The sequence below is a fragment of the Macrosteles quadrilineatus genome, unplaced genomic scaffold (genome assembly GCF_028750875.1).
Source record: "Macrosteles quadrilineatus isolate MER2022 unplaced genomic scaffold, UCM_ALF_1.0 Scaffold_6__1_contigs__length_79288215, whole genome shotgun sequence".
Lineage (NCBI taxonomy): Eukaryota > Metazoa > Arthropoda > Insecta > Hemiptera > Cicadellidae > Macrosteles > Macrosteles quadrilineatus.
The window spans coordinates 41,795,864-41,821,378 of NW_026542599.1; the positions used below are offsets into that span (position 1 = coordinate 41,795,864).

Consider the following 25,515-nt stretch of genomic DNA (forward strand, 5'->3'; position numbering starts at 1 on the left):
AAATACAGTTTTGTTAAGTCATGATATAACTTTATCATCTAAAATTTATATAATTAAACACTGGCTGCTGTTCCTTTCAATTGTATTCAGATTAGGGAATAGACATTAACGAGCTGTATCTTTTTTATTAGCTCATTGTATACATTTTATGAAAATGGCACATTAATAAATTCGAGGAGTTCAAATATGGATGTTATACATATTTCCCTCTAAAGCCAGTGCACTAATAAGACTTGCAGTGAAAAACGTGCAGTGAGTACTTTAAAATGTAATGTAGTGTATGTGAGAAAGATATTATACAATATAGTCCCCATAACTATAATAATCTTCCCTCTAATCTTAATCACGTAATTCAAATCCCACAAATCTGCTAGGAATGTTTAAACTCGTTCGTTCACGCGTGATCAATAAATAAATAACCCCATATAACGGTGTTCACATGACCGAACATTCGTCTTTTGGCGGGAGTCCCGGACTTTGGCGCGAGAATACAAGATGTACGACTACCACAGCAAAGGTCACCGAGACAGGTACAGGTTCTATCCTTCATCTGATCCTGCGATGTCTTCATCGTCCGCGATCTTCGCTCTGCGATCTCCCGCGATATCGAAGATTTACCGTGCGGTTAGTGGGGAATTTAGCGGCAAAATTATTGAGTCATTATTGGAATCCGAACCATTGTTCGACTTTTGTTTCGCTTTTTGTGGTACTGTTAATCTTTCTGGCGATCGTTTGCGTTGGTCACTGTTGCATTTCTCTAATGCATACACATTATCCTAGATCAATATGGGGTTTTCCTCCTTTCAAATCACACGAATTCCATTATTTCTTAAACATCCGCGCCCAATATAGAGACATCAATATTTTGTGTCACCACTCCTTGTGCTATTCAATACAACAGGTATCTTCCCTTTTTCCAGGCTACGTGATAAAACGTCATTTTATTAATAATGTCGTAAGCAGTCCAGTTAGGAGTGGGCTTTGTTTAATTCAGTTCTAACCGATGTAGAAAATTGAACTAGGAATTCGAGTGACGACAGGCTCAGTAGTGTGACTATAGGGCTACAACTGAGGGAAGACTCCTGTGTCTGTGACTCACAGGAGATCTTCATGTACATCACTCGCCATACGTTATGTCACGTTATGTTATTATCTTCGCATATTCCACAAGCCGAGGTGTTGTATCTGGCGATACGTATTGTAGCTAGCCTCTAGACAGGGGCCGTTCAGCCATTACCTCATTATGCGCACCCTGCGGCCGCCATCACTCTAGCCTCGCTGTAAAGACGTGCGTTAAGTGTAGCAACCGACGAGAAATGTGCTGAGATGTATCATTGTGGCTTCAAATACAGCTTTGCATGGTGAAGAACAAGATTTTATTACGTCATTTCTGCCTAGAGCTAAGCGTAATATGTGTGGTGTCCTCACCAGTTCACGACATAATTATAAAGAAAGGTTTTTATCAGGTTGAAGAATTTTAGCCCAGCATTCTAATTTCTAAACAGGTAGCGTCTGGTAAATGCAGCGAAATAATAAAGAATCTTGAACTTAATGTTGAACGACAGATCTAAGAGGTTTTGCGTAGTCGTTGCCACGTGGTGACTTACAATACAGTTTTGAATACTAAAATTATGAATCCCATCTTAACATGTGAATAGAATATCTAGCTCCACCTACAGTAGCTTCTACTTTTTCAGGATAGTGACTGGTGATAGCATTGATATCTCCAGACAACTGAACATAGATTCCAAACTATTTACTACCGACACAGTTACTGTAGAATGCAGCTCGCCACAGTTCAAGAGCACTACAGTCACGACTGTAGGTGTCATGCCCATATACAGGGTGTGTAGCAATGTGATACTGCCATCATACACTCGTATTACACGGTGAAAGGTACCTCCGACCTTAGATATGACTCACGTATTATCTATCTGAACAGTGATAATAGTTCAGGCTGAAGTGAGTGGTCTTGGGTTAGAAGTGTAGAAGAAAGGTACCTCCGACGTTAGGTTTGACTCACGTATTATCTACATGAACAGTGATAATAGTTCAGGCTGAAGTTAGTGGTCTTGGGTTAGAAGTGTAGAAGAAAGGTACCTCCGACGTTAGGTTTGACTCACGTATTATCTACATGAACAGTGATAATAGTTTAGGCTGAAGTGAGTGGTCTTGGGTTAGAAGTGTAGAAGAAAGGTATCTCCGACGTTAGGTTTGTCTCACGTATTATCTATCTGAACAGTGATAATAGTTCAGGCTGAAGTTAGTGGTCTTGGATTAGAAGTGTAGAAGAAAGGTACCTTCGACGTTAGGTTTAACTCACGTATTATCTATCTGAACATTGATAATAGTTCAGGATAGAAGAAAATGTTTACAGCATAACAAATAATCGGTATCGGCAAACTGACACATGCATTCTCCCATAAGCACAAATACTAAAATGTCTAAGAGGCGGGAGTAAATGAGTTTGTATGAGGAAAATTGCCAAAAATGCAATTTTTAACCGTTACTTTTTACAGCATTTGGGAATGTCCCAAAGAACCATGCGGTTTTTTTTTCAAAATCGGTCGAGCCATTTTTGTAAACATCGAATTAATCTGTTTTTAAGGTTTTTATTGTGACATCAATATTATAAATCAAAAGTTCAAGAAAATGAACAAACCAAAAGTAATAAGATAAAATTTTGTTGTATCATAAATATTCAACTGACATTTTTTGCATTAAATTTGAAAACAAATCTTGTAAACAACCTATTCCTTACCACAACTACCATATTTTTTACAAATCAACCTATAAACTATGTGTCGGTAGTGAACTCCTCATCTCGTTTTAACACTTATCGTTCATTATCATCTACTAACTCCTTGAACGGCAATAATTCAACTCGTCCTTGTAACTTGTAATTATTCAGCTGAAGCGCAATGAGAGATTAATAGAGCAATAACTCCTGTAGTATCTACTGGCCACATTCCTCTGCAGGCGGTCATTGGTTGTGTAATCTCCCCATTATCACTGGCCTATGTTAATGACGAGGTGGTATCTATCTGTACTGTGTAGGCGGGGGGCGGCCACTGTACGTCAGCTTGTCTCAGCAATTATACTATCTCCCCAAGTCTTATCAGGACGAATGTGCTGAGATTTACACGTAAGTGGAGTTTGTTCACCTTCATTGACCGTTTCAGTTTTTACAAGTCCCCCTACTACAAGCCGGCGTCGGTGTGGCAACGTCGCACCGACGGCCTGTTGTCATGGTAATAACAGTATTGCGCAGACGCTCCGTTATGAGCTTAACAGCTGTTGCAGTAGGACGGGTCTGCGGCGTTGCCGCTTTTGTCACACCGTGGCCTTGTATTAGAGGAAGCTATGCAAGATTACGTGACATTAGTGTAGTATTCTTTCTTTAGAGATGCATCTTTTTGCTTTATAATAGGTAGACTTAAAGCTTTGGGTGGCTCAGAATCACTGGGCTACGGCATTATCACATAGGTAACTTAACTAAAAACTTTCTATTCACTAGTGGGATTTAATCCTGATCCAATACACAATATCCAATAGACTCTCACCATGTCACGGAATTAACATCTAAAAACAATTTTAGATTAGCAAGATTTTAACCCTTGTCTTGAGGGCATAAGTCACATGCTTTAACCACTAGATTCTCCAAAATCCCTGCTAGACATAGAAATTGTCTAGTAGACAATTCGTTACCAGAGTTTCGTTAACAGTTTCAAAATGTTTAAGAACTTATTTAAACTAAAGCTTTACGCTGTCGAATTCATCTATACAGGAATTGCAAACTATAGCTCAGCTATCATCTATAGAAAAGGTAAGATAAGAAAACACTGGCTATAGTTGGTCCAGGTAGGTGGGTTTTTTGTCCTCAGTAACCAAGGTGAATGGTACTGAAACAAATTAATACAAATTTGAATATAATTCGCAACTATAATAATGGAACAATAACTGATAAAATTATAAAACCAAGCCATCTTAACTTTATTTTTCACTATACGATTATCATTAGTTTTTACGACAGTAAATAATTTTGTTTAATTTCATTTTACACATAATAATACTTTTTAGAACACCATGCAGCACACCTTTACTAGAAGTCATTATAAGGGTTAAAACGAAAACGTCAAACACAGATATATTGGTGTTGAAAAGTTGATTTATTGCTACGTTTAACCCTGGATACGGTGGCGATTCATCTTGAGTCAAATTAATTCTTGCCTTGTAACCCGCCGGCAGTGAGGCAAGCTGCTTTCACCAAACGTGGACTTTCGCTCAACTCATGAACATTTATTATCTATTCAAAGAAAGCAGTAGCCGCACGTGTGTAAAAGGGTGTGTTAAAATACCGTTCTATAATGATTCAACATTTCAAGTTGTTCTTTAAATGTATTTGAAATTAGGTGTTTTGATGATACAATACATTTGATTTGTGTCGTATACTCAATGTCAGACCCGAAAGAAGTAATTAATACTCTACCACAGTGTGGATTACCTCAGATTATTATCTCCTTATTTATTCTATAATACAGTACCTTATTTCCAATCAATGATTTTAATAAGGTGTATATAGACCTGAAGTTTAACTAAGTAAATCCTTTGACTATTAATTAATACAACTAGACAGTAGACATTCCAACCTATGTTAAATTTGTAGCCAGGTTTTTAACAAAATCGTCGTAGTTGATGTTAGCCACCGACAGACTGCGCTGATCTATACTACTAATTCTGTCGCAACATGAACTTTTTTACCAAATTAAACTTAGGGAATCACTTAAGGTGAGCTATAGCAACTGTTAAGACCAATCAACCTGGTCAGCAACAAAAATAAGGTATAAAATACAATTTTAGACACTAGCACATTCTGAGACTGGATCACACAACTACGTTCTTTAAAAAATGGCGACAGCTGGGATGTCTACTTCAGTATCCAATAGTCAATGGTAAAACTTAGGATACGACATAAAAACGACATACCACTTAGGTACCCAACTTAAAACTAATTAGATAACCAATATGCAATCATCTGCAGTAAGAAGTACCATTTTCAGTTAACTATGGAAACAATTTTTTTCATAAATCTTGTTTTAATAAAACATTTTACCTTGACAAAAAATATGTAAGCAATTAACCTCAACCTGCAACGGGTTTGAGCAATTTTAAATACTTAGTGAACAAATTAATCCCTCCAGTTTTCGGTAACAGCTGTCATCGCATTAGTCAGCTATCTTAACCGATGGTCAATTGCTGATTTGCGAGGTATCGATGAAATATAAACTGTATATCGATAATTAACACGTTTCCATATGTACTAACAATGCATTACATCGATGACGTAAGAAAAGTAGACATAACGTTTCAAAAATACCTTGTGGTTTTTAGATTCCAAAAACAATATCACAAAAGGCTTCTAGACGGATCTTTAATATAGATAGTATTCCTCGCCTTGAAGACCTACAACACAGATAAAGGTCATACATTGGTGATTGATTGGATTTGAACTGGGATTCACATGACCAGAGTGTCCCAATCTACTTGGCCAATCTTGTCCGCTATTGGATATTGGTATTGGATGGTAAAATTAAAACTTTATTGGATTGGATAGTGAAAGTGCCTCATGAAATTGTACATAGTAATTGAAGAGTGTGGGTGGTCTATGACTTAGTGGTATTGGTACGCTCCGCACGTAGGCCCGAAACATGATGTGGGGCTGAGCTTAGTAACTAGCTATTGAATAACCGGGAAATATGGCACTTTCAGGACAATTGTGTGGAAACTGCTTGTATGTAATTGAAAAAAATACAAGAACGCTGCGTAATGAAGTGACCACCCACTTCTTATAAAACAAAAATATATTTTGAAACTTCGAGTTAGTATTTTAGGCGTTGGTGCTATTAGGACTATACGAATATTGTATGGTAAAATACGAATTCCAACACTGTTCGATATGTCTACACTTGTACTATTTTTACAAGGTGTTGTGATTTTTAGAATATGAAAATTAAATAAACGATTTCACATAACATAAGTGCTTTGGTTTTAAGTTCATTTTGTTACAGCTATAAGCTATAATTATAGTTTTGTACTAATGTAATGTTTTCTATGAGCGGTTTCTTATGTGATTTTCCATCTTATAGGTTGAGTTATAGTTTTATAGGTTGAGTTTGTGTGATAATCTTCAGATGCTTTAAATAACTTCTTGACCAACATTGTACGTGTTATTAAATTTACGGAAATTTTTTAAGTGTTATTAGTAGTTTTTTTTTTATTTACTTTCCGTAAATGCTTTAAATATTGCGTTAGAAACTACTAAACCTCAGGACGGTATTAGATGGGGTAGACACACTCCTTTAGGAGTAGGCCTATGTCTACTTTTTGATCTATGAAACCGAAACGGCATGGACATTAGCTCCTAAGCAATCGTGATGAAAAAAATCCTTAAATAACCTTGAGTAGTATGATTTTACTCCTGTTCGACTGTACTTGTATAAAATTGTGTGTAAGGGAATGGAATTAAATAGAACGAGAACATGAATCAAAATTAAATTAATCATTCTTTTATTTACAGATACAGATACATTCACTTAATTCACTTTTTCTAATTTTAGAAACTATCCTTTATAACATTTTCTCGCTATTTCCTCCTGACGATTGACGTAGAAATTATTTAAGATTCATTATACCTAATTCAGTCGCAAGTACATCAGTTCACCACTACCAGTAGAAACGGATAACTGATCTCTAGCTTCAACTCACGTCATTCCTAGACATCACAATAGCAGTTGCGCCCACATCATTGATCTGCTCGCTACCCTACGATCATCCTTCAGACGTTATCAGAGATCTTCCAACATTTGATCTGCTGTAATCCCTTCTGGGCTTGACAGTGAAGCCCGTCCAAATGTTAACCGCTTTAGATATTCGGACTGATACAAGTAAGATTGATCGATGTTAAAGTGAGCTTTTAGAAAATTGCCTACATATAGTACAAAGCCTACATATTATACATTTGCAGTAGAACTTTTAAAAGATTGTTTATAAACGTCATTATACATTCGTACCTGCGTTCTAAGGGGATTTGCCACTGAAAATAGGTAAAAATCATGAAAATTAAAAAAATATTTTTTTTCATTTCTTTATACATTGGACCCTATTACATCCAAACAGTATGATATAATCCATGTCTGAATGCTATTATATGATATAACCAACGGGTTTCGCTCTTTACGATAGCTACAAGATCAAAGGTCACCTTCTTATTCAAACACGGTTTCCGCAATATTGAAATTTCACGTTTTTCAAGACAAAATGTGATTTATCTTAAGAGCCACTAAAGGTACATTGTTGTAATTGTTACTACTTATTCTAGACAATATTAGGAAAATATTTAGGTTGAATTAGGTATCTAAGTTGATTAGGGAGTGAAAAATATTTTTTTTTATTAATTATTTTTTCAAAAGAAAAGTTATATTTAATGTGTCACAGCAAAAAAAGTATCTGAGATATTATTAAGAATCTACCTAAATATTTATTTTACCTATATAACTAACGTAACTTACACAACTTTTTGAAAATTGTTTATATAATTTTCAGAGAGAAATATCCTAAATGACCCATGACGTTTCAAATTATTTATCAGGTAATTTTTTTCTGATGTGGCTAATGTATCTTTCTCTACAACTATGTAACATATTGATCTGTAATAAGATAGTTTGCACAACGAGTAACTATCTTTATTGAAAATGACAGTAAGCAAAATCAATTAGTCATCCACACCATATTGATAGTACACCACCCGTTAAACAAGGATGTATAGAGCTATTACATTTTTCCATATATTGAATATCGTTTGGGATGTAAGAGCTTATTGTCTATATGGGAAATTCGTTGAAACAAAAATAACCATCAAAACGTATTCAACATTGTAACACATTATACTGAAACTTACAGTATAAATTGTCTCCTGCTCATCCATTAGCATGATAAACCGTAAGTTCAATCCATGACTAGTCACCTGAAGCCATTATATCTCCTCAAGATTCTCGTATTAGCGGGGTAAATCAGTGGCGTAGAATTACAAGAGCGGCTGGTCGTTAGAACTGGTTTACAGACACGTCACTAGCCATTATCAGCGACACTGAGATGTTATCAGTCCTCCTACGCCGCCGCCGCAGCTACTGGACAACTGGACAAAAACTGGCCTCCGTCCAGACAACTTAGACTCGAGATGTTGGACTCGAAACAATAGTTTTCGGCTTAGGTGCGGACTCTAAAATCTTAGGTACAGCTGTAATCTGTATCTGGTTTATGTATGTTTAAGGCTTATAACATTTATACAGTTACCTGACAAAGATTCCACTGATTATAGCGTGCAAAGTAGCGGATTGCTGCATTTACTTTCTTTTGCCGCACTCCAGTATTCCAACACAAAGCCGTGTGTTTTTATAAGGCTCTTAATACGCTTACGCTTGAAAATAAGTTGGCAATACTTAAATATTACTACGACTACGGTAAGCTGGTGCAGTGTTTCACAGCCTTTGAGTATTGATTCGTGTTAACATTCTATTTTCGTTCAACGCTTGGATTTAACCTAATCTGAAACGAGGTGCATCAAGCTCCCCCCTCCCAATTAAGCTCCGACTTAAAAAATTGCATTTGAAAGACTAATTATTTATAAGCTTTATAGTAACTGTAGGAATAACGCGAGCGCAAAGTGTCTTTGCTGCACTCAAAAGAGATGATTACGCACGAGTCGCACTAGTTACTACACAAATAACAATTGCATGAATTACTTTTCAGATATTCGAATTTGGAGTATGTTTGTTAATCCATACTTGCGAGATAAACTAGTTTAAAAATTTGAGCTGTACTTTTTTTGATTAGATTAAATTTTTACGTCACCGACACAAAAATCAGGGCATTTTCTGGCGGAGATGAGTGGAGGATGAGGATGGGTGTTAAATGGATGATTTTATACCTTTGTTACTGACTAAAAAAGATTTTTTGCCCAGAATCACTTATCTGATAGTAATGCTAAGGACAGCTTTGTCCAGATACGAAACTATACAGCAATTCAGAATTTTCTCATTATCAATGAATCAATCAATGTATCAATGTATCGTATTATTGTATATTAAAATGATGAAATACTTGATTGGAGTGAAAGTCTTAATAATGTAAACAATTATCCGTGATTGAACTTGTATGATGTGAAAAAATCGCGGTGAAATGTAAGCCTATTTGGCAATGTATGAATTGCATTTTGCCAATTCAAGTTTAAATCATAAATTTGGCAAACCATACTCTTAGATTGGCAAACCATACTCTTAGATCGTGGGTCTAAATTGTATTTAACCATTTTTTAAGTTTTAGTTTACGTTTTTACTACTGAAATTGACTTTAAATTGTATATGCATACAGTCAATAATACTGCCAACAAAAGCCAATCCAATGATACTACCAATAATTTCCCAACATATACAGAATGGCCAAAATTTGCTTTCAATCCAGAAGTTGGCTTTTCTTTTACTGTAAAATCGAAATCTGTTTTGATGTGTTTCGTGTCCCTTAACATCCAGAATGCCTTGATGTTGACTTATAACACCTATCTGGTCAAAATAACGGAAGTACAGGCAATAGTATACAAAATATATAATTTTACCTGGTCGAAATAGTTTGAAAGATACGCATAGGATACAGACGCACAACCTTTGACTAGTATTATGAGTATTCAAAAGACAATGCTATAACACAGCTGTATGTCAAGATCAATGTCACAAACCTCCCAGACATTGTTTACATCAGTATGTATGGCATTTCCGTGCCCAGACACGTTAAACAAGAATGGATAGTACTATTACATTTTTCCATATATTGAATATCGTTTTCCCTGATATATTCCAAGTATCATATCATTCCTTAGTCCTGCACACGTGACTAGAAGACTAAGTCGACCTTCGGAACCCTCAATATGTAAATACTCGGGTGCATTTGTTGCGAAACCGATCACGAGATTCAGGAATTCGAATGAGAAAGAAGTTCTTGAAATGAGTTGGACGATAGATTCTTTTCATTTAAGTAGCCTTTTGGCATTGACTTTAAACAGCACAAGTAGTCTTCTCGTCCTATTTTAAAATTCTGTCGCCCATTTTTTATGTATATTTTATGTTGGTTACGTGTGAGCATTAGTGTGAAATAAACTTTTTTCATCATATTTCAAGGTAGGTTTTATGATTTAAATTACATCATTAAAGTTTACACTGCATAATTATATTTATATATCACATGCTACATGTATCAACGGTAGAAATGTTAAGAGATACATCGGCGCTTTCTTTACTCTATGCCAACACATACCAATGACATTTAATTTAAAATCATGGTGATTTTGCCGTTGTCAGCTCATTAAAGCATTGCAATAGAATTTGCAAAAACATGACACGTCCTGACACTAGAAAACCAAAGCTAGCATTATGCAAGTTAATGCAAATGCAGCTTCATCCGTCTATAGTTTGTGATATTGATATATTCCATCAGGTTTGCTCAAGGACATTCGTTTACTTATGATTCACAATTATGAGTTTCGGCCACGCAGTCACCTTTTCCCTATTGCATTTCTCAGCATCGCACCTACACATATCGGTTTGGCCAATAAAGCACAATACTTACTGGGAAGATACAAGCTACCTGTAGTGCTACCTGGTCTAGCAGTAGAGTGCGGAGCTTCGGAGCCCGAGGCACCGGGTTCAAATCTTACCCATCGCCAATAGATTTTATCTATGCGATAAGTCCGCGACCCTCTAGGACTGGCCTGAAGTTATCTGTAAAACAGTTCCGGGCTAGAACCTAGCGTTCAAAATATGAAGGTAGAAAAAACAAAATATACTGTGCTACTGAGCCTGTCGAACTTGTCACTAACAAGACTACAAGATCGCGCCACTCATCATAGACTCATCTCCATTAATACTTGGCTTAAAATACCTACTTAGTATGGTCGCCATATCAGTAAAAGTATTAAAATATTAAGCCCTGTGATCTGTTTACGATAAAAACCAAGACCAGCGTCGACCTGAAGCTTTCCAGAAACTCCTAAATCTGCATAATGATAATCACCGGATGTCAAGTAATTGACGCAAAAACCTGACTTGCATTACACCTCCTCTCACAGAAACTAGTTTATGATAAATCTATGTAGGCCCAAGGAGTGTTAGTGTCCAGCTTCTAAGTCATACCTGGGTAAAGAGGTCAAGGAAGAAATCATACGTTGTACTTGAGATCATACTCGTTAAAGGGTCAGTTATTCGATAGGTGAATACTGATAGAAATGGAGAAATTATTCCAACAGTACTGAACATTCTATTTTAAATACTAAAGTAGATTTGTGTAGTATTCCCAGTTTCTGTAAACTTACGAAGTACTGTACACATCCAATTCATCAGGTCCAGATGTAGCTAATTTTCCATGCACATAGTACATACCTTGTTGTTAGCTGCTTACAGAGTGTGCTAACTGTAAAATTATCCTTAGCTTTCGAAAAATAACGTAAAAATAGTATGACGTAAAAAGTTCTATCGTTCAGCATCCGTTTTTCTCTATTTGATTTGTTTAAAAAGACACAAGAAGAATCAGTTATAAGAGCAAACACTGGAAGAAAATCTAGTTTTATTCATAGTCAAAGTTGTTAAACTTTCCCCTTTTTGCAGTCACGATCTTAAAATACATACCCAAAGACCATCATGACTTTGTGTCTTCTAAATTTAAAAGTCATATTATGTACGGTAGAAAGTAAGATTTTTCAACTGACAGGGCACGCTTCTAATTCAACAATAATAGAATTAATTTAATTTCAAAACTGGAGACAAACTTAACATGAGAATGGTTTGCATATAGTTTTATCCATAGTTAAAGATAGCACTTTGAGAAAAAAATAACTCTCATCCATCTTCTAACGGCCTGAACACTTTACTTTATACAGATCATTGGCAGGTAGCTGCGCAGTAACTAGTGTAGAGTGTAACTATGGACTGTAGGCGGAAACCATCAAGGTGGGCTGTTAATTCTATGCTAGAGGTCTTTAATTTTAAACTTTTTACGTTTCAAGACTTAAAAGGAAACCTATTAAAACACGGTTAGCTGAGTCAGTCAGTAATATCTTGTAACATTCGAGAGTTGGAGTTAATGTAAAAAAAAAAAAAAAACACGACGTTTCAGTGAGAAATAAACGCATAAATGAATGAAAATTTATTATAGGTTATCATAATGGAACTTACTACAAGGTTTTTAAGAAACAATAATAAAAAAATCGATTGGTGAAAATTGCATGATTTTACAATTGGGAATGGTTTGTATAAGAGAGAATATCATCACGTCTTTATTAGGCAACCTCAAAATGCACTCATAGGTGATCTACACAGACCTAGACCTAGACATTTTTCTTTGTTTGTCATTGGATTCGGATTAAAAGAAACAACTTCTTGTTTTCAGGCATCAAGTTTTCCATACTGTACGACATTCATAAGTCTTAATACAAAAATGTGTTTACTGAATTGAAATAATGAAAATGAAGTAGTTCATGTCCCTTAGACAAAGGTGCAGCACAAAAACTGATTACCGAACGCTCAGTGGCTGGATCATGCGAAATAATACAAAATCTTTACTTTCTTTATATTTAGATATCCACACTTCCAGTAATCACACTTGCAGAAGTATATTCTTCAATGACTGGCAGATTAAGTTAAACTGGCAGATTAAGTTTACCATCATACCCCAAGTTATTAAGCAGGCACGGCTAGTCTGTGGCTGAGGTCCTTACTCTGTCTCCATTGGCTATCCAGCCACTCACAATTACAATGCTATTTTAGACTCCTCAGGCAATCCATTCGCTTGGCTTGAAGGTTGATGAGGAAGGAGAAAGAAATGGTTCGTCCGTCGTGACGGTATAATAATAGCTGACGATTGCCTCGTGTGCGTGTGTATGTGTGTGTGATGTTGCTATTGTGTATTTGGTGTGGAGGGGGGTTGGCATGTCCTTTGATGCCTGAAGTTTACGTTTAATTTAAATATGATGTAAATGGGTTAGTGTTTACAAAGACTGAGAGTGTAAAATCGTCTACGTTGTATACACCGTAGTTATAAATACTTTATTTATTTATTGCAAAAATATTTTACTATCATGGTAGGTTTTTTTGTGTTAAATAAACGGAACGATAAAGATTATCCATTTTATTCACGCGATGTACTCATAAAACAATTATCGGAGTAGGAACTTTATTTAATTATCAGGTTTTGCTGTTCCTTTAGTGAGTACAGATCGTTAAACCTAATTATGACATTTTAAAATTATCAAACCTTATCAAAACTGTATTTAGCTGCACATTCTAACAACAGCTTGATTTAGCTACATTTTTATTCTAAAACTAACTACGAATTCATCAAAGAAATTTAACGTCTACTACATTACAATATTTCTCATAGCAAAGCTAGTCCACAAGGTGCATAGATGTACATTTCTATCGTTGGATTATAATTCATTTTCTTCTAAATGTCAATTCATCATTGTAGTTGATGTTTTCTTTGTGTTTCCAACTCGACGCTACATGTTTAACTATCTTGGGAATGGGAAACTGTTTATGGTCCATCATAAACAAAAAGCATCATAACCATCAACGTAACTGTACGTGAAAAACTATTCCACACCACACACAGCGCTGCGTACGGCGGTTGGCGGAACTACGTCGATAAATCATCTGGTTTATTACACTTTTCATAATTAATACGAGCTCATACAATTCCTGACGTGTTTTATTGCAAACTGCATGTTTAGTTGAAGATAGCTTCGCTCGTAACACGAGATAAATACTTTTGACAACTTCTTTACATGTGAATTTATATAAAACCAGTTTGTAATCAGAGATACGTCGCCAGCACCGAGGATTATATACTTGCCGAGGTTTACGACGAGTTTATACAATCGTCAAAGATATGTTTTTTTTTTTATGAGACATTAGTTAAGGGTGAGCTTGTTGAAGGATGTTTTTTACCTTGTTTTACCACTGTAAAATTACTTTTGGTTGAAAATTGTATTTACCTACGACCGTTTTTTAAAGTAGTCGTTTCAGTCCATCTCTTAGAATTGAAAAGCTTCACATATCAGCATTGTTTACTTTCATAACAGCTCATAACATCACGGGTAACGGACCAATGAGGTTCAAGGATTGAGAGAGAAGAAGTAAAATTTGTATGATTCGAACTTCCACTAATCAGCTGTTCACGCAAATTTAATTGTTGAGTGGGACAATTAGTTGGTACAATGTTTCGTTGCATCACTGTGAGTGGCAATGAGAGGTTATAAACGAAAAACATAACCTCTCTTAGAAGTTATGAGTAGTGTTTTTTTGTAATTAAAACACTGTCGTATGTAAAGTAGTGTTAACAACAATCGTAGAAGTTTTAAAGACACTTTTAAGTTGTAATTTTTAGCAACGTCACATAAGTGCGTTTTTTCTACTGAATGCAAGACGAGTGTATAATAAAGGCAATGGAGTGATAAAATCTATGAAGCTTTGTTACTGATTAAGATTAGTTTCTTTGAAGCCAAGATAATTTATTATTAGCCCATTTCAGAATGTTCCTATGATCGAACCCGTGACGATTTGGTTTTCAGACGAGGACTATAACCATTCGTTATGTAAATTCCAAATAATAATTCTACTGTTCAGTGTTTTTGGGGCATTGTAACAAAACAGGTTGATCAAAAACTGGTTTACAAGGTTAGTCTGTCGCCGCTGGGCATGGCCACGTGATGGTCGATTTGTCTTCAGCTGCCCACCTTCACGTTTGCTTTTCAATGAGGTTAGGTCCGAGTGTGGGGGTTTAAAGGGTTCTTGTGGTGGTAGCGTATACAGACGCCAATAAAACATGTCTTTTGTAAACAGCTGATTATTCTGCATTGTTAAAATTTATTTTTTCGTATTCCTACCTTATGGGATTTTGTAGTAAGATTATTTAAAAGTAAAAGTCAATAGGCTGCATTATGTATTAGCAATATATGAGTCAGACTCTATTTGAAAATGGTCTTTAATGTTTTCGCGGTTTAAACTTGGAATTAAAAGTATTGATGTATTTATATGTATGCTATATTATTGCATTTTATTTTTGGCACTATCCTAAATGAGGATGTTAGGTTCAATAGTATTTATGCATCATTCAAATCTCATGTAAAGTTACACTTTACGGATCACTTCACCAACCTTTTGTAAAAATTAAGCTATAAACAATAACTACTTTGATGTATCTTTAATCTGTAAAGGAAATTAAATTACATTTAAGTTTTGTTTTGACGAATTACTGGTTGAGTGAATTTAAGCTTAAAATACAAATCAAATGTAAGTTACAGATTTGTGTACTATAATAAACCTAATGATAAAATTGATGAAAGAAGCACGTTCAATTAATGTAAACCTGGTCAATGCAAGATGGCGGCTAAACATGCCTCTACGGTACAAGCTCTCAACACTCCTTAAAACTAATTTGTTTCCAACCATTGTGTGCTTTTTGTGCTATTAACATATCAGATCTCACAATGGATGGTGATAAATTGATGTTTAACTATTATTTAGAAGCTAAAATCACATTTAAAAAGATTAATTTGCGGATTTTCGAAATGATTTTGTAAATACTAAAAAAAAAAAAAAAAAACAATTACGAAGTTTCAGTTCATCCAGTGAATCGTTTGGATCTTTGTGAATATTTTACAGTTTATTTCAACTCGATAAACACTTTAATAATGCCTCAGGGTTCTTTTTTGTATGGCCATGTTTACTTGGTAACCAGACGGTGGGTGGAACCCTCTTAAAACAGAGTACTAATATTGATAAATTTATCAATGATAAAGCCGTTAAGAAAACGACCTCTACAAATTAAATCGTATTTTATATTTTATTGTAAATAACCCAAGTTGTGTGTTTCAAATTGAAAATATAATTAGTTTGGTATAAAATAAATCCACTCAAAGATTACGACACGTTTTCCATTCCCTCAAACCCTGCATCATGACACTCATAGCCTGCAGTTCCCATAACACATTTCACTGTTATTAGTGAAAGTCAATCTAAGTATAGATTGCAAAACGAAACAGAATTTATTGGAAGCTGCAAATGGTGTCACTATATATAAGCAAATGAGGCTACTAAAGAGGGGCCATAAAAGTCCAACGTAAGTTGATAGCATGTCCTCGTTCTGTAATTTAAAACTGAATATTGTAAAGTATGTGTGTAAATTCGACCTCGCACTTATTACTAAAGGGAAAATAGTTCAATTTCAACGTATTATTCAAACAAAGTGCACAGAAATGGGGAGTTTAAAATCAAATTCTCAAAAATCGTGGGACTTTTTAGTAGTATGCTTCATCACTAGGACTTAAAGTAAAGATTTAATTGAGTAACGGTTGAAAAAGTACTGTGATGATATTTATTTTTCGTCCTATTTCTAAGTATTTAATAGAAAGTTTTTGTGTAATTTTTTTTATAAAGTCAATTGCAATACAACAAAATCAGAACCCGAACCAACACATGAGCAAATTAATCTGAATTGATTAATTTAATTAGATTTCAAGGGGAAATGGAGCTAGTGCCGTTCTAATCTTTGCCGTGGGGGTCATAAAGTGTCTAAACCGTCAGGTAGGCCTGAGTGCCATTTGACTTTCCAAAGCAAGAGTGATTCAGGGGAGGGTATTAGTGGAAGAGGGTGTATTGGGCAGGATGTAATGGAGACCGGTTACAGTTTCTTAACTGGGCTACCCTTATATCGATTGAAAATATCGATTCGATTAGTAAACCTTCATTCAGTTTGATCATAATCACCAAGTTTGGTTGGGTTAGGTTATGTTATAATAGTTTCATTTAATCCCTCAAACAATTTTTGCTCAAACTGCCCCCCCCCCTGGTCGATCTTTCCACCACCATACCCGCCGCACTGTGGAACCGGTCACTGATACAAATTGACCCTAGTCAAAGATTTAGGCAATTGGCACTCGGCCCTGCACTCGATTTTAAGAATTGATCAAAAATCGTCGGGACCGATTATCTATAGTCCGTTCTATATATCATCGACAAAATCTAGTTCATAATCAGAATCATTATCTTTTTACCATCTTTTTAATGTTTTGTATTTTTTTATTCTCCTCTTTCTTTCCCATTCCTTTTGTTCTTGTCCCATCCCCCGCCGTTTCCGATGCACTTTTCTAGATTCATTCATACTCTTTAGTTAAATTTCTCGGTGATTTATAAACTGATATTTTTCGTTATAGGTACACTTGTACTTCTCATCTCTTCCTGAGGACAAGGTACCGTACGTCAACTCAGCAGGAGAGAGACACAGAGTTCGACAGTTGCTGCATCAGTTGCCTCCGCATGACAACGAGGTCCGATACTGCCACAGTCTGTCTGATGAAGAGCGGAAGGAGTTGAGGCTCTTCTCTGCACAGAGGAAGAGAGAAGCGCTTGGAAGAGGAGCTGTCAGACAACTCGTCGCTCCAATGCCTTGTGAAGGGGTATGTCATCAACTAATCATACTTTAAAACTCTTTACGAACTTTGAAGTAAGTCATCTGCACCATGTTCTTATAAAAGTAAATGTTAAGTTTTATTTGCAGAGTAAAAATTTTCCTCACGCCTGAAATCAATAAACCAACCCTCCTTTCCCCGCGTAACAAACGGATTAAATGATATATCAAAGAAAGCAATATTAGTTGAGTGAAGAAATTGTGAGGCCATGTGTGAACTCCCCTCGCCTCTGAGAGATGGCGTCGTTAATATCTTCGGCAACAAATCCTCCGAGAAAGTTTATCAGCTACATTTATTAAAGGGATCACGAGTTCAAGTCGCGACTGTTGGGGCCTGCAACATCTCATTTCTACACCTGTGTTACATGTCACATTAGTTGTTAGTTCCATTTTGTTACATTACGATATCTACAGAGGTTTCAAGTTACAAATCAAGCTAAGCTTGTGCATCTAGTTATAATATAAGCTTTTACAAACGTAAATACTGTACTTCCTAAAAGTAAAAGAAATTTTCAATGATATATTTTCAGTTCACAATTATCTCGTCAAAATAATAGCATATTTAATTGACTAAATATTACATATTCTCTCTTCATTGAATGCACGACGTCACATACATACCATAACTGGTACTGACAAACTGTTTTAGACTTTAATTCAGTGACTAATATTTCTGAAAAATCTTCATGTAAAATGGTCTTGCGGAATCGCTGATATGAGTTTTAATTTTCTTGTTTAACTTCATTTCTCACGGCTTGTTCCATGTTACATCACATTAACAATTTGATAAATTTATTTCTAAATATACCGCAAATAAGATATTTTACATTGTACTTAATAATAGTTAACAAAAACACATACATCCCAAGATAATTTACGCCCATGATTTTGTGTGATGAAAAGCTATTACCACATTGCTTGAATATACAATTTAACCATCGATTCAATAAGTCAAAGAAAATTATAATACAAGTTTAACGAAGTCTTTGCTCTAATTTTTTTCAATTATTCACCTAATACATTCGCAACTGTCTGAATTCCATTTCTAGCCTAAGTTTAACAGACTAATCCGAGTCTGCTACTAGGTTTCAATCTACTCTTACACAACGAAGGCCACATTACGGCGTCCCCGACTTAACCTGTTTATATTCAAAGGCTCGGCGCGCCTCCATATATCAGTTTTACGACAATTGCGTCACTCGGCGCGGGGCGCATATGGTTGTAATGGAGAATGGAGGTGAGATTCTGATTTAACGCTGCTCCATATAAACGCTTTGAAGTAGATCACTCTAATATCACTCTCTTTAATACACTCTCGAGGGTGTGGCGTTTTTGGTGGTTATAAAGAAGAGAAAGTATGAAATGTTGGAGTGTTTATGGTTGAACCGAATTTGGTGTTATAGGCTAAGTAAAATAGGATTGTTGAGTTGTGGAGTTGACTTTTCCATTATAATTTGATTTTATAAATGAGTTCTGGTAACTATTTGTAATGAACAAGTAACTATAGTAAAGAATCAAGAATTTGATTTGACCGTGGCATCCAGCCTTGGCAAACCTGCGGACCAAGCGAAAATTGATTTGCCTCATTTAATTTTCACTTAACTATTTCCTCAAACATGTAAGATAATTTATTCTTTGTCTGCAAGGAGCTGCTGGTAGATCTCATCACTATGTACTGCTTGTGTTACAGTGTGATGAGAGACTATCTACAGGAGACATGTCAGTGTTTGCCTCTCGTGCTGGACCCAACTGTTGCTGGCACCCTGGCTGCTTTGTCTGTAGTGTTTGCTAGGAGTTGCTGGTAGATCTCATCACTATGTACTGCTTGTGTTACAGTGTGATGAGAGACTATCTACAGGAGACATGTCAGTGTTTGCCTCTCGTGCTGGACCTAACTGTTGCTGGCACCCTGGCTGCTTTGTCTGTAGTGTCTGCAAGGAGTTGCTGGTAGATCTCATCACTATGTACTGCTTGTGTTACAGTGTGATGAGAGACTATCTACAGGAGACATGTCAGTGTTTGCCTCCCGTGCTGGGCCCAACTGTTACTGGCACCCTGGCTGCTTTGTCTGTAGTGTCTGCAAGGAGTTGCTGGTAGATCTCATCACTATGTACTGCTTGTGTTACAGTGTGATGAGAGACTATCTACAGGAGACATGTCAGTGTTTGCCTCCCGTGCTGGGCCCAACTGTTGCTGGCACCCTGGCTGCTTTGTCTGTAGTGTCTGCAAGGAGTTGCTGGTGGATCTCATCACTATGTACTGCTTGTGTTACAGTGTGATGAGAGACTATCTACAGGAGACATGTCAGTGTTTGCCTCCCGTGCTGGGCCCAACTGTTACTGGCACCCTGGCTGCTTTGTCTGTAGTGTCTGCAAGGAGTTGCTGGTAGATCTCATCACTATGTACTGCTTGTGTTACAGTGTGATGAGAGACTATCTACAGGAGACATGTCAGTGTTTGCCTCTCGTGCTGGACCCAACTGTTGCTGGCACCCTGGCTGCTTTGTCTGTAGTGTCTGCAAGGAGCTGCTGGTGGATCTCATCACTATGTACTGCTTGTGTTACAGTGTGATGAGAGACTATCTACAGGAGACATGTCAGTGTTTGCCTCTCGTGCTGGACCCAACTGTTGCTGGCACCCTGGCTGCTTTGTCTGTAGTGTCTGCAAGGTGTTGCTGGTATATCTCATCACTATGTACTGCTTGTGTTACAGTGTGATGAGAGACTATCTACAGGAGACATGTCAGTGTTTGCCTCTCGTGCTGGACCCAACTGTTGCTGGCACCCTGGCTGCTTTGTCTGTAGTGTCTACAAGGAGTTGCTGGTAGATCTCATCACTATGTACTGCTTGTGTTACAGTGTGATGAGAGACTATCTACAGGAGACATGTCAGTGTTTGCCTCTCGTGCTGGACCCAACTGTTGCTGGCACCCTGGCTGCTTTGTCTGTAGTGTCTGCAAGGAGTTGCTGGTAGATCTCATCTACTTCTACAAAGAAGGCAAGCTGTACTGTGGTCGTCATCACGCTGAAACGCTTAAACCTCGTTGTTCTGCCTGTGATGAGGTAATTTAGATGTTGTTAGTTTAGATAGTAAACAAATATCAAGGAATGATAAGACAACTCAAGTCAGTTGAGTGGAAAAAATGACTTTGGTTGAGCAGTTTAGATTCATATTTAATCGCTACTCTCACTCAAGAACAATTTAGTATTTTCTAAACTAAATTACAGCACAGAGAAGTACTTCTCTGTGATTACAGTTTATTTATTTTATGAAGCACATTTTTCTTTAATTTTTTTCTTTCCCTTGTTTATTCTCTGTTATCATCTCACACAGCCCACTCCCACCCCCACACCTAACCTTGTTTGTAAAGTACTCACTCGTTTTCTTAAACATTTTCCTCTGAATTTTTACCTAAGGGTGAATTAGGTACAGTAGGTACTTTTAATCCATCCACTAAAAGAAAAGTGTGCAGTTTCTCTCTTACCAAATATTTAATGTGATAGGTTCATTCTTTCCCAACTGAAACGTCGCCTACTTTTGTTCTAAAAATGTCCTAGTATCTGGAAAACATGATAATTGTGGCATCATATCGTATCAGTGCTATTATAAATCAGTTTGACAATCTCTTTGATTTAGGCTACTAAATTTTAGGCTAGAAAATTACCTGAATTTATCAAAGTTAATACATTCACTGTAAAAGGTTGACGTTGTCATGTGTTAAACTGGATGAGAGGACAAACATGAATATTACTTTTGCAAGACCATGGAGCCGTAAAGCTTACAATTTTCTTTTAGTATGTACAGTTTCAGATGTCTTAAGTGCTTGCAAGAATTTTAATACCGAATTAATAATAAAGTATCTCTAAAATGTTTAGGTATGATTAAGAATTTTTGGAAACATTGAAGGAAATTTTTAAAATCATTCTCATAATTTAAATTTTTTCAGATAATCCTAGCAGATGAGTGTACGGAAGCGGAGGGCCGAGCATGGCACATGAAGCACTTTGCCTGTCTGGAGTGTGACTTACAGCTGGGAGGTCAGAGATACATCATGAGGGACGGCAGACCTTACTGTCTTGCCTGCTTTGACGCCATGTTTGCTGAGTATTGTGACTCTTGTGGAGAACCAATTGGTGTTGACCACGGTAAGACCATAGTATCTTAATGTTTGGAGGGGTTGGATTAGAGGGATGTTTGTTTATGGAAATAAGTTGACACAATCATTGATAGTAACCAAACCCATCTTAGAAGAATGTAAATAAGATGGACTGATTTTATGAAGCTTGCCAAATTATAAAATACTATTTTGTATGAATTTTCTTTAAAAAGGCCATGTTAATACTGGGCAATAGCTAAAATTTCCAAAATGTGTTTTTTATTCATTTCTTTAGAAAATAAATGTTGTTATCCGTCCATTGCGTTAGCTAATCTTACCAAAAGGTTTATTGCTACGTATTGTACATTTTTTGATGGAATTTGGCTTCAATTCATATGGGGGAAAATTGTCTAATAGAAATCAACTAGACAAAAGAAGTGTTACGTTTGCATGGCTGCTTGGTATTATTTGAATATTTTCTACCCCTTTCTGCACTGGACATATTTCATTTGTACACAGATAGACTATTAAACTACCATCATAGTTATGCAGTTAAAAACATTTTGTACAATCTTTCATATTTGTCTCCAGGTCAAATGTCACATGACGGCCAGCACTGGCACGCCACAGAGAAGTGTTTCTGTTGTCACACCTGCAGGTCGTCTCTGCTGGGGCGACCGTTCCTGCCTAGGAGAGGAGCGATCTACTGCAGCATAGCCTGTAGCAAGGGAGAGCCACCCACACCCTCGGACAGCTCTGGTCCAGCCACTCGTCTAGGGAGGCAGCGACCCAGGCCGGCGTCTGAGGCGTCAAGTACACCACCAGCGTCCCCTAGTCACCACAGACGTGCCTTGCCACCACCACAGGACAATGCCAACAGTCCCGGAGCAATGTGAGTTGAAAATTACAGATTGTTTTAAGGATTTTTGCGAGGATATTAGGTTACCTGAATGGGAAAGAGTCCATAGGCACAAGAAACCAACTTAACATAATACACAAATGTTTTATTTCCTTCCTTTGTTCAAACTGCTGTCAGGGATAGTGAAATATTATAATATTTTTGTGTAAAAAAGGGTTGTGTTGCTTTTTCCTGACTGCACTTGTTTTTATATAGACTAGAACTGATTTCCTCCTTACCTATAAAATATTTTAATTTCAAGCGCTTGAGATCTAAGTTAATCCTTAATCTCAAATTATAGAGTCAATATTTTATTAGATTGTGGAGGATAGATCACTTGGCTTAGGAATGCATTGTTGAAGAAAGAATGGACCTTTAACTAAGAAAAGACTTCCACGCGGTTGAAAGCTCACTAAAACGTTCCCAACTCAATTAATTTGATATTCTGTAAATTTTTTATTGTAAACCAGTTTAAAGAAAACGAATAATTATTTTAACATTAATATAAAATCAATTTTTGCTATTTTGAAGGGTGTCCTTCTATCATCTGTCTTGGGTATGTTAGATTTTACTGTACCTAATATTAAAGAGGGAACCAAACATAAAAAATGGAAGGGTGAGAGAAGGATTGTATCCTGTAAAGTAATAATATCTGAAGTTGTTGGTTGCTTAAAGAGTATGTTACCAGTGTGTTATCGACTATGACCTGTAATGTTTGGTAACCTATGAGTATAAAACCCTAAAAACTAATATTTAAGAAAAACGATTGAATTTAATCATTTGCTATAAATTGGTTGAAAATTACACAATGTTATAAACACAATCAATTCCTGTAGTTTAGCTTTGCATTTAAAAAAGATATTTGACAGACAATTAGAATTTTTGATATAGCTTACTAAATTAAACTATTAATAATTTCAACAAGTGCTCTACAATGAAGAATCGTAGGTTAATATTATGGATAAGAAATGTGTGGAAAATATAAAATTTTTAATAAAAATTACTTTTTGCAGAGATACATGTTCACCGGGAAGCAGTCAAGTAGTGAGGAGTCCTCCGGGCAGATCTCCTAAGATGGGCCGCAGAGCGTTACAGAGGTCTCCCAACAAAAGTATCAACACGACCCCTCCAGAGTACAACTCTGTGAGAGGACCTCCTCCTCTGCCACCTCCCCCCGGTAGTCCTCCCACCCTGACCATCACCACTCCTGGAGGGAAAGGGCTGGACAGGGTCCTTCTGGAGAGAAACCTGGAGAAACTCCTATCTGAGAGAGGCTCCAACCATTCGTCCAGCTCTGAACACCTTCCTGCTGAAGGAGACTTGAGCAGAATCCTCGGCCTGTCCGACCGATCGAGTAGATTCTTCCTCGAGTCTCACTTAGAAAAACTCTCAATCAAAGACGAACTTGGAAGCCCAACAGATTTCAATCTCACCAAGCTGGTTCTAAGTGGAAACGATGATTTAAAGCCTGAAGTGAAAAAACTATTTTTAGACATCGAGAGTCACGATGTAGAACCTAGAAGGTTGAAACCAATTTTAACCGACTCCTTGGAAAAAGACAACAAAATATTAAATTTAGATGAAAAAGATTTGTTAGATGGGAATCTTTCGGATCCGTTAAGGAACGAACCTAGTACCAGCACGGATAGGAGGTTTAGGGTGAACGATTCTCCTCATGATAGCGGACATGCGTCTTCTATGCCTGAACTTGCGGTTCATCCAACGACACCAACGTCGCCGCAGAGGAAGGTTCGGTTTGAAGGAGCTCCTCCTGAACTTGACAAGAGGATGGTGAGGAGTCGTAGTTACTCGGAGAGACATGATCACGACGACACTGAGAGTTACTGTTCGACGTGTTCCTCCAGTTCTAGCAGCGACGATCTCTCAGCCTACCAGTTGCCGCCCCGCAGAGCCTACGGGGGCGTCAGGATATCCTATGTGCCAAACGACGCCTTCGCCATTGCTCGTCAGCGGCAACAGCACATCAAGTCTCCGGTGAAGAAACCTGTTGACGACAAAAACTGTGTGATATCCTGATTGATATTAGTTCTAGTGAAACCTCGCATTAGGACCAATCCTCAGTGGTTGTTGACAGATGGTTTTGTAAAAGTTCCTGATTGTTGAATTTGAAGAGGTTTTACTTTGATACTGTTAAGTTGTTGTCTGTGTTTAAATTTGTTCAGTTTGTATTTTGAAATAATAAGCAATGAGTAAGATGTCACAAAACTTATGGATAGGGAAGTAAAGAAAACCAAACAGCGACACTCCCGCGATGTCAATAAAAGTAAACTCACTAAATTTGAAGATTTGATTACATTTAAGAAGTAAATTCCTAATGGTATAAAAATAAGTTTTAAAAACCCTACTCAACATCTTCAAACATCTGTATATAAGTTGTATTAACATTTCCGAGCCATCAGCTACGTGTTTTTGCTTTAAATATTCTTTGAAGGAAAGATTTCCTTATGTATTTTAGAGAATGGAGAAGTCATATTACATTAACCTCTTCATCTTACAATAAAAAATCTCCAATTCAATTAAATACTTTAAACATATATATTGACAAAATATCAAGGAAATTCATATTTACATTAAACTTGAAAACCTTTCTGTTACAGAAATTTAAATTATTTTTAAGATTATCTGTTTCCAATTCAAATGAAGAAGTATATGATTATGTAATAAGTTATATTGATGATTTTTACTGTTGGCTATGAGTTAAAATAGTGTTATAAGCTAAATATGACTTTGAGAGACTGTAAACAAACAAAAAATGCTTATGCAACTAAATCAGGGTATTTTAATACATGTAGAATCTATTTTTTTCAATTGTATTTAATGGTTTTTCAAGCATTGTCTTTGAGAACTGAAGTAAACATTTCATTTATGGGATGCTACCGGTAGAAAATTTATTTTTCAAGGAGAATTTAGTTGAATGGCGCATATAGAGTGA

General features: G+C 36.5%; 1 protein-coding gene across 1 annotated transcript in view; it reads left to right on the forward strand.

The window, feature by feature from the left end:
• Nucleotides 1-25,238, forward strand: part of LOC128996150 (protein prickle-like) — a 61,278-nt gene extending 36,040 nt beyond the window's left edge. Inside the window, exons 3-7 of the mRNA XM_054421286.1 lie at nucleotides 17,315-17,557; nucleotides 20,427-20,630; nucleotides 21,515-21,713; nucleotides 22,256-22,556; nucleotides 23,576-25,238. Of these exons, the coding sequence (XP_054277261.1) occupies nucleotides 17,315-17,557; nucleotides 20,427-20,630; nucleotides 21,515-21,713; nucleotides 22,256-22,556; nucleotides 23,576-24,599 (1,971 nt within the window). The 3' untranslated portion in view covers nucleotides 24,600-25,238. The remainder of the gene's footprint in view (nucleotides 1-17,314; nucleotides 17,558-20,426; nucleotides 20,631-21,514; nucleotides 21,714-22,255; nucleotides 22,557-23,575) is intronic.
• The last annotated feature ends 277 nt before the right edge of the window (nucleotides 25,239-25,515 follow it).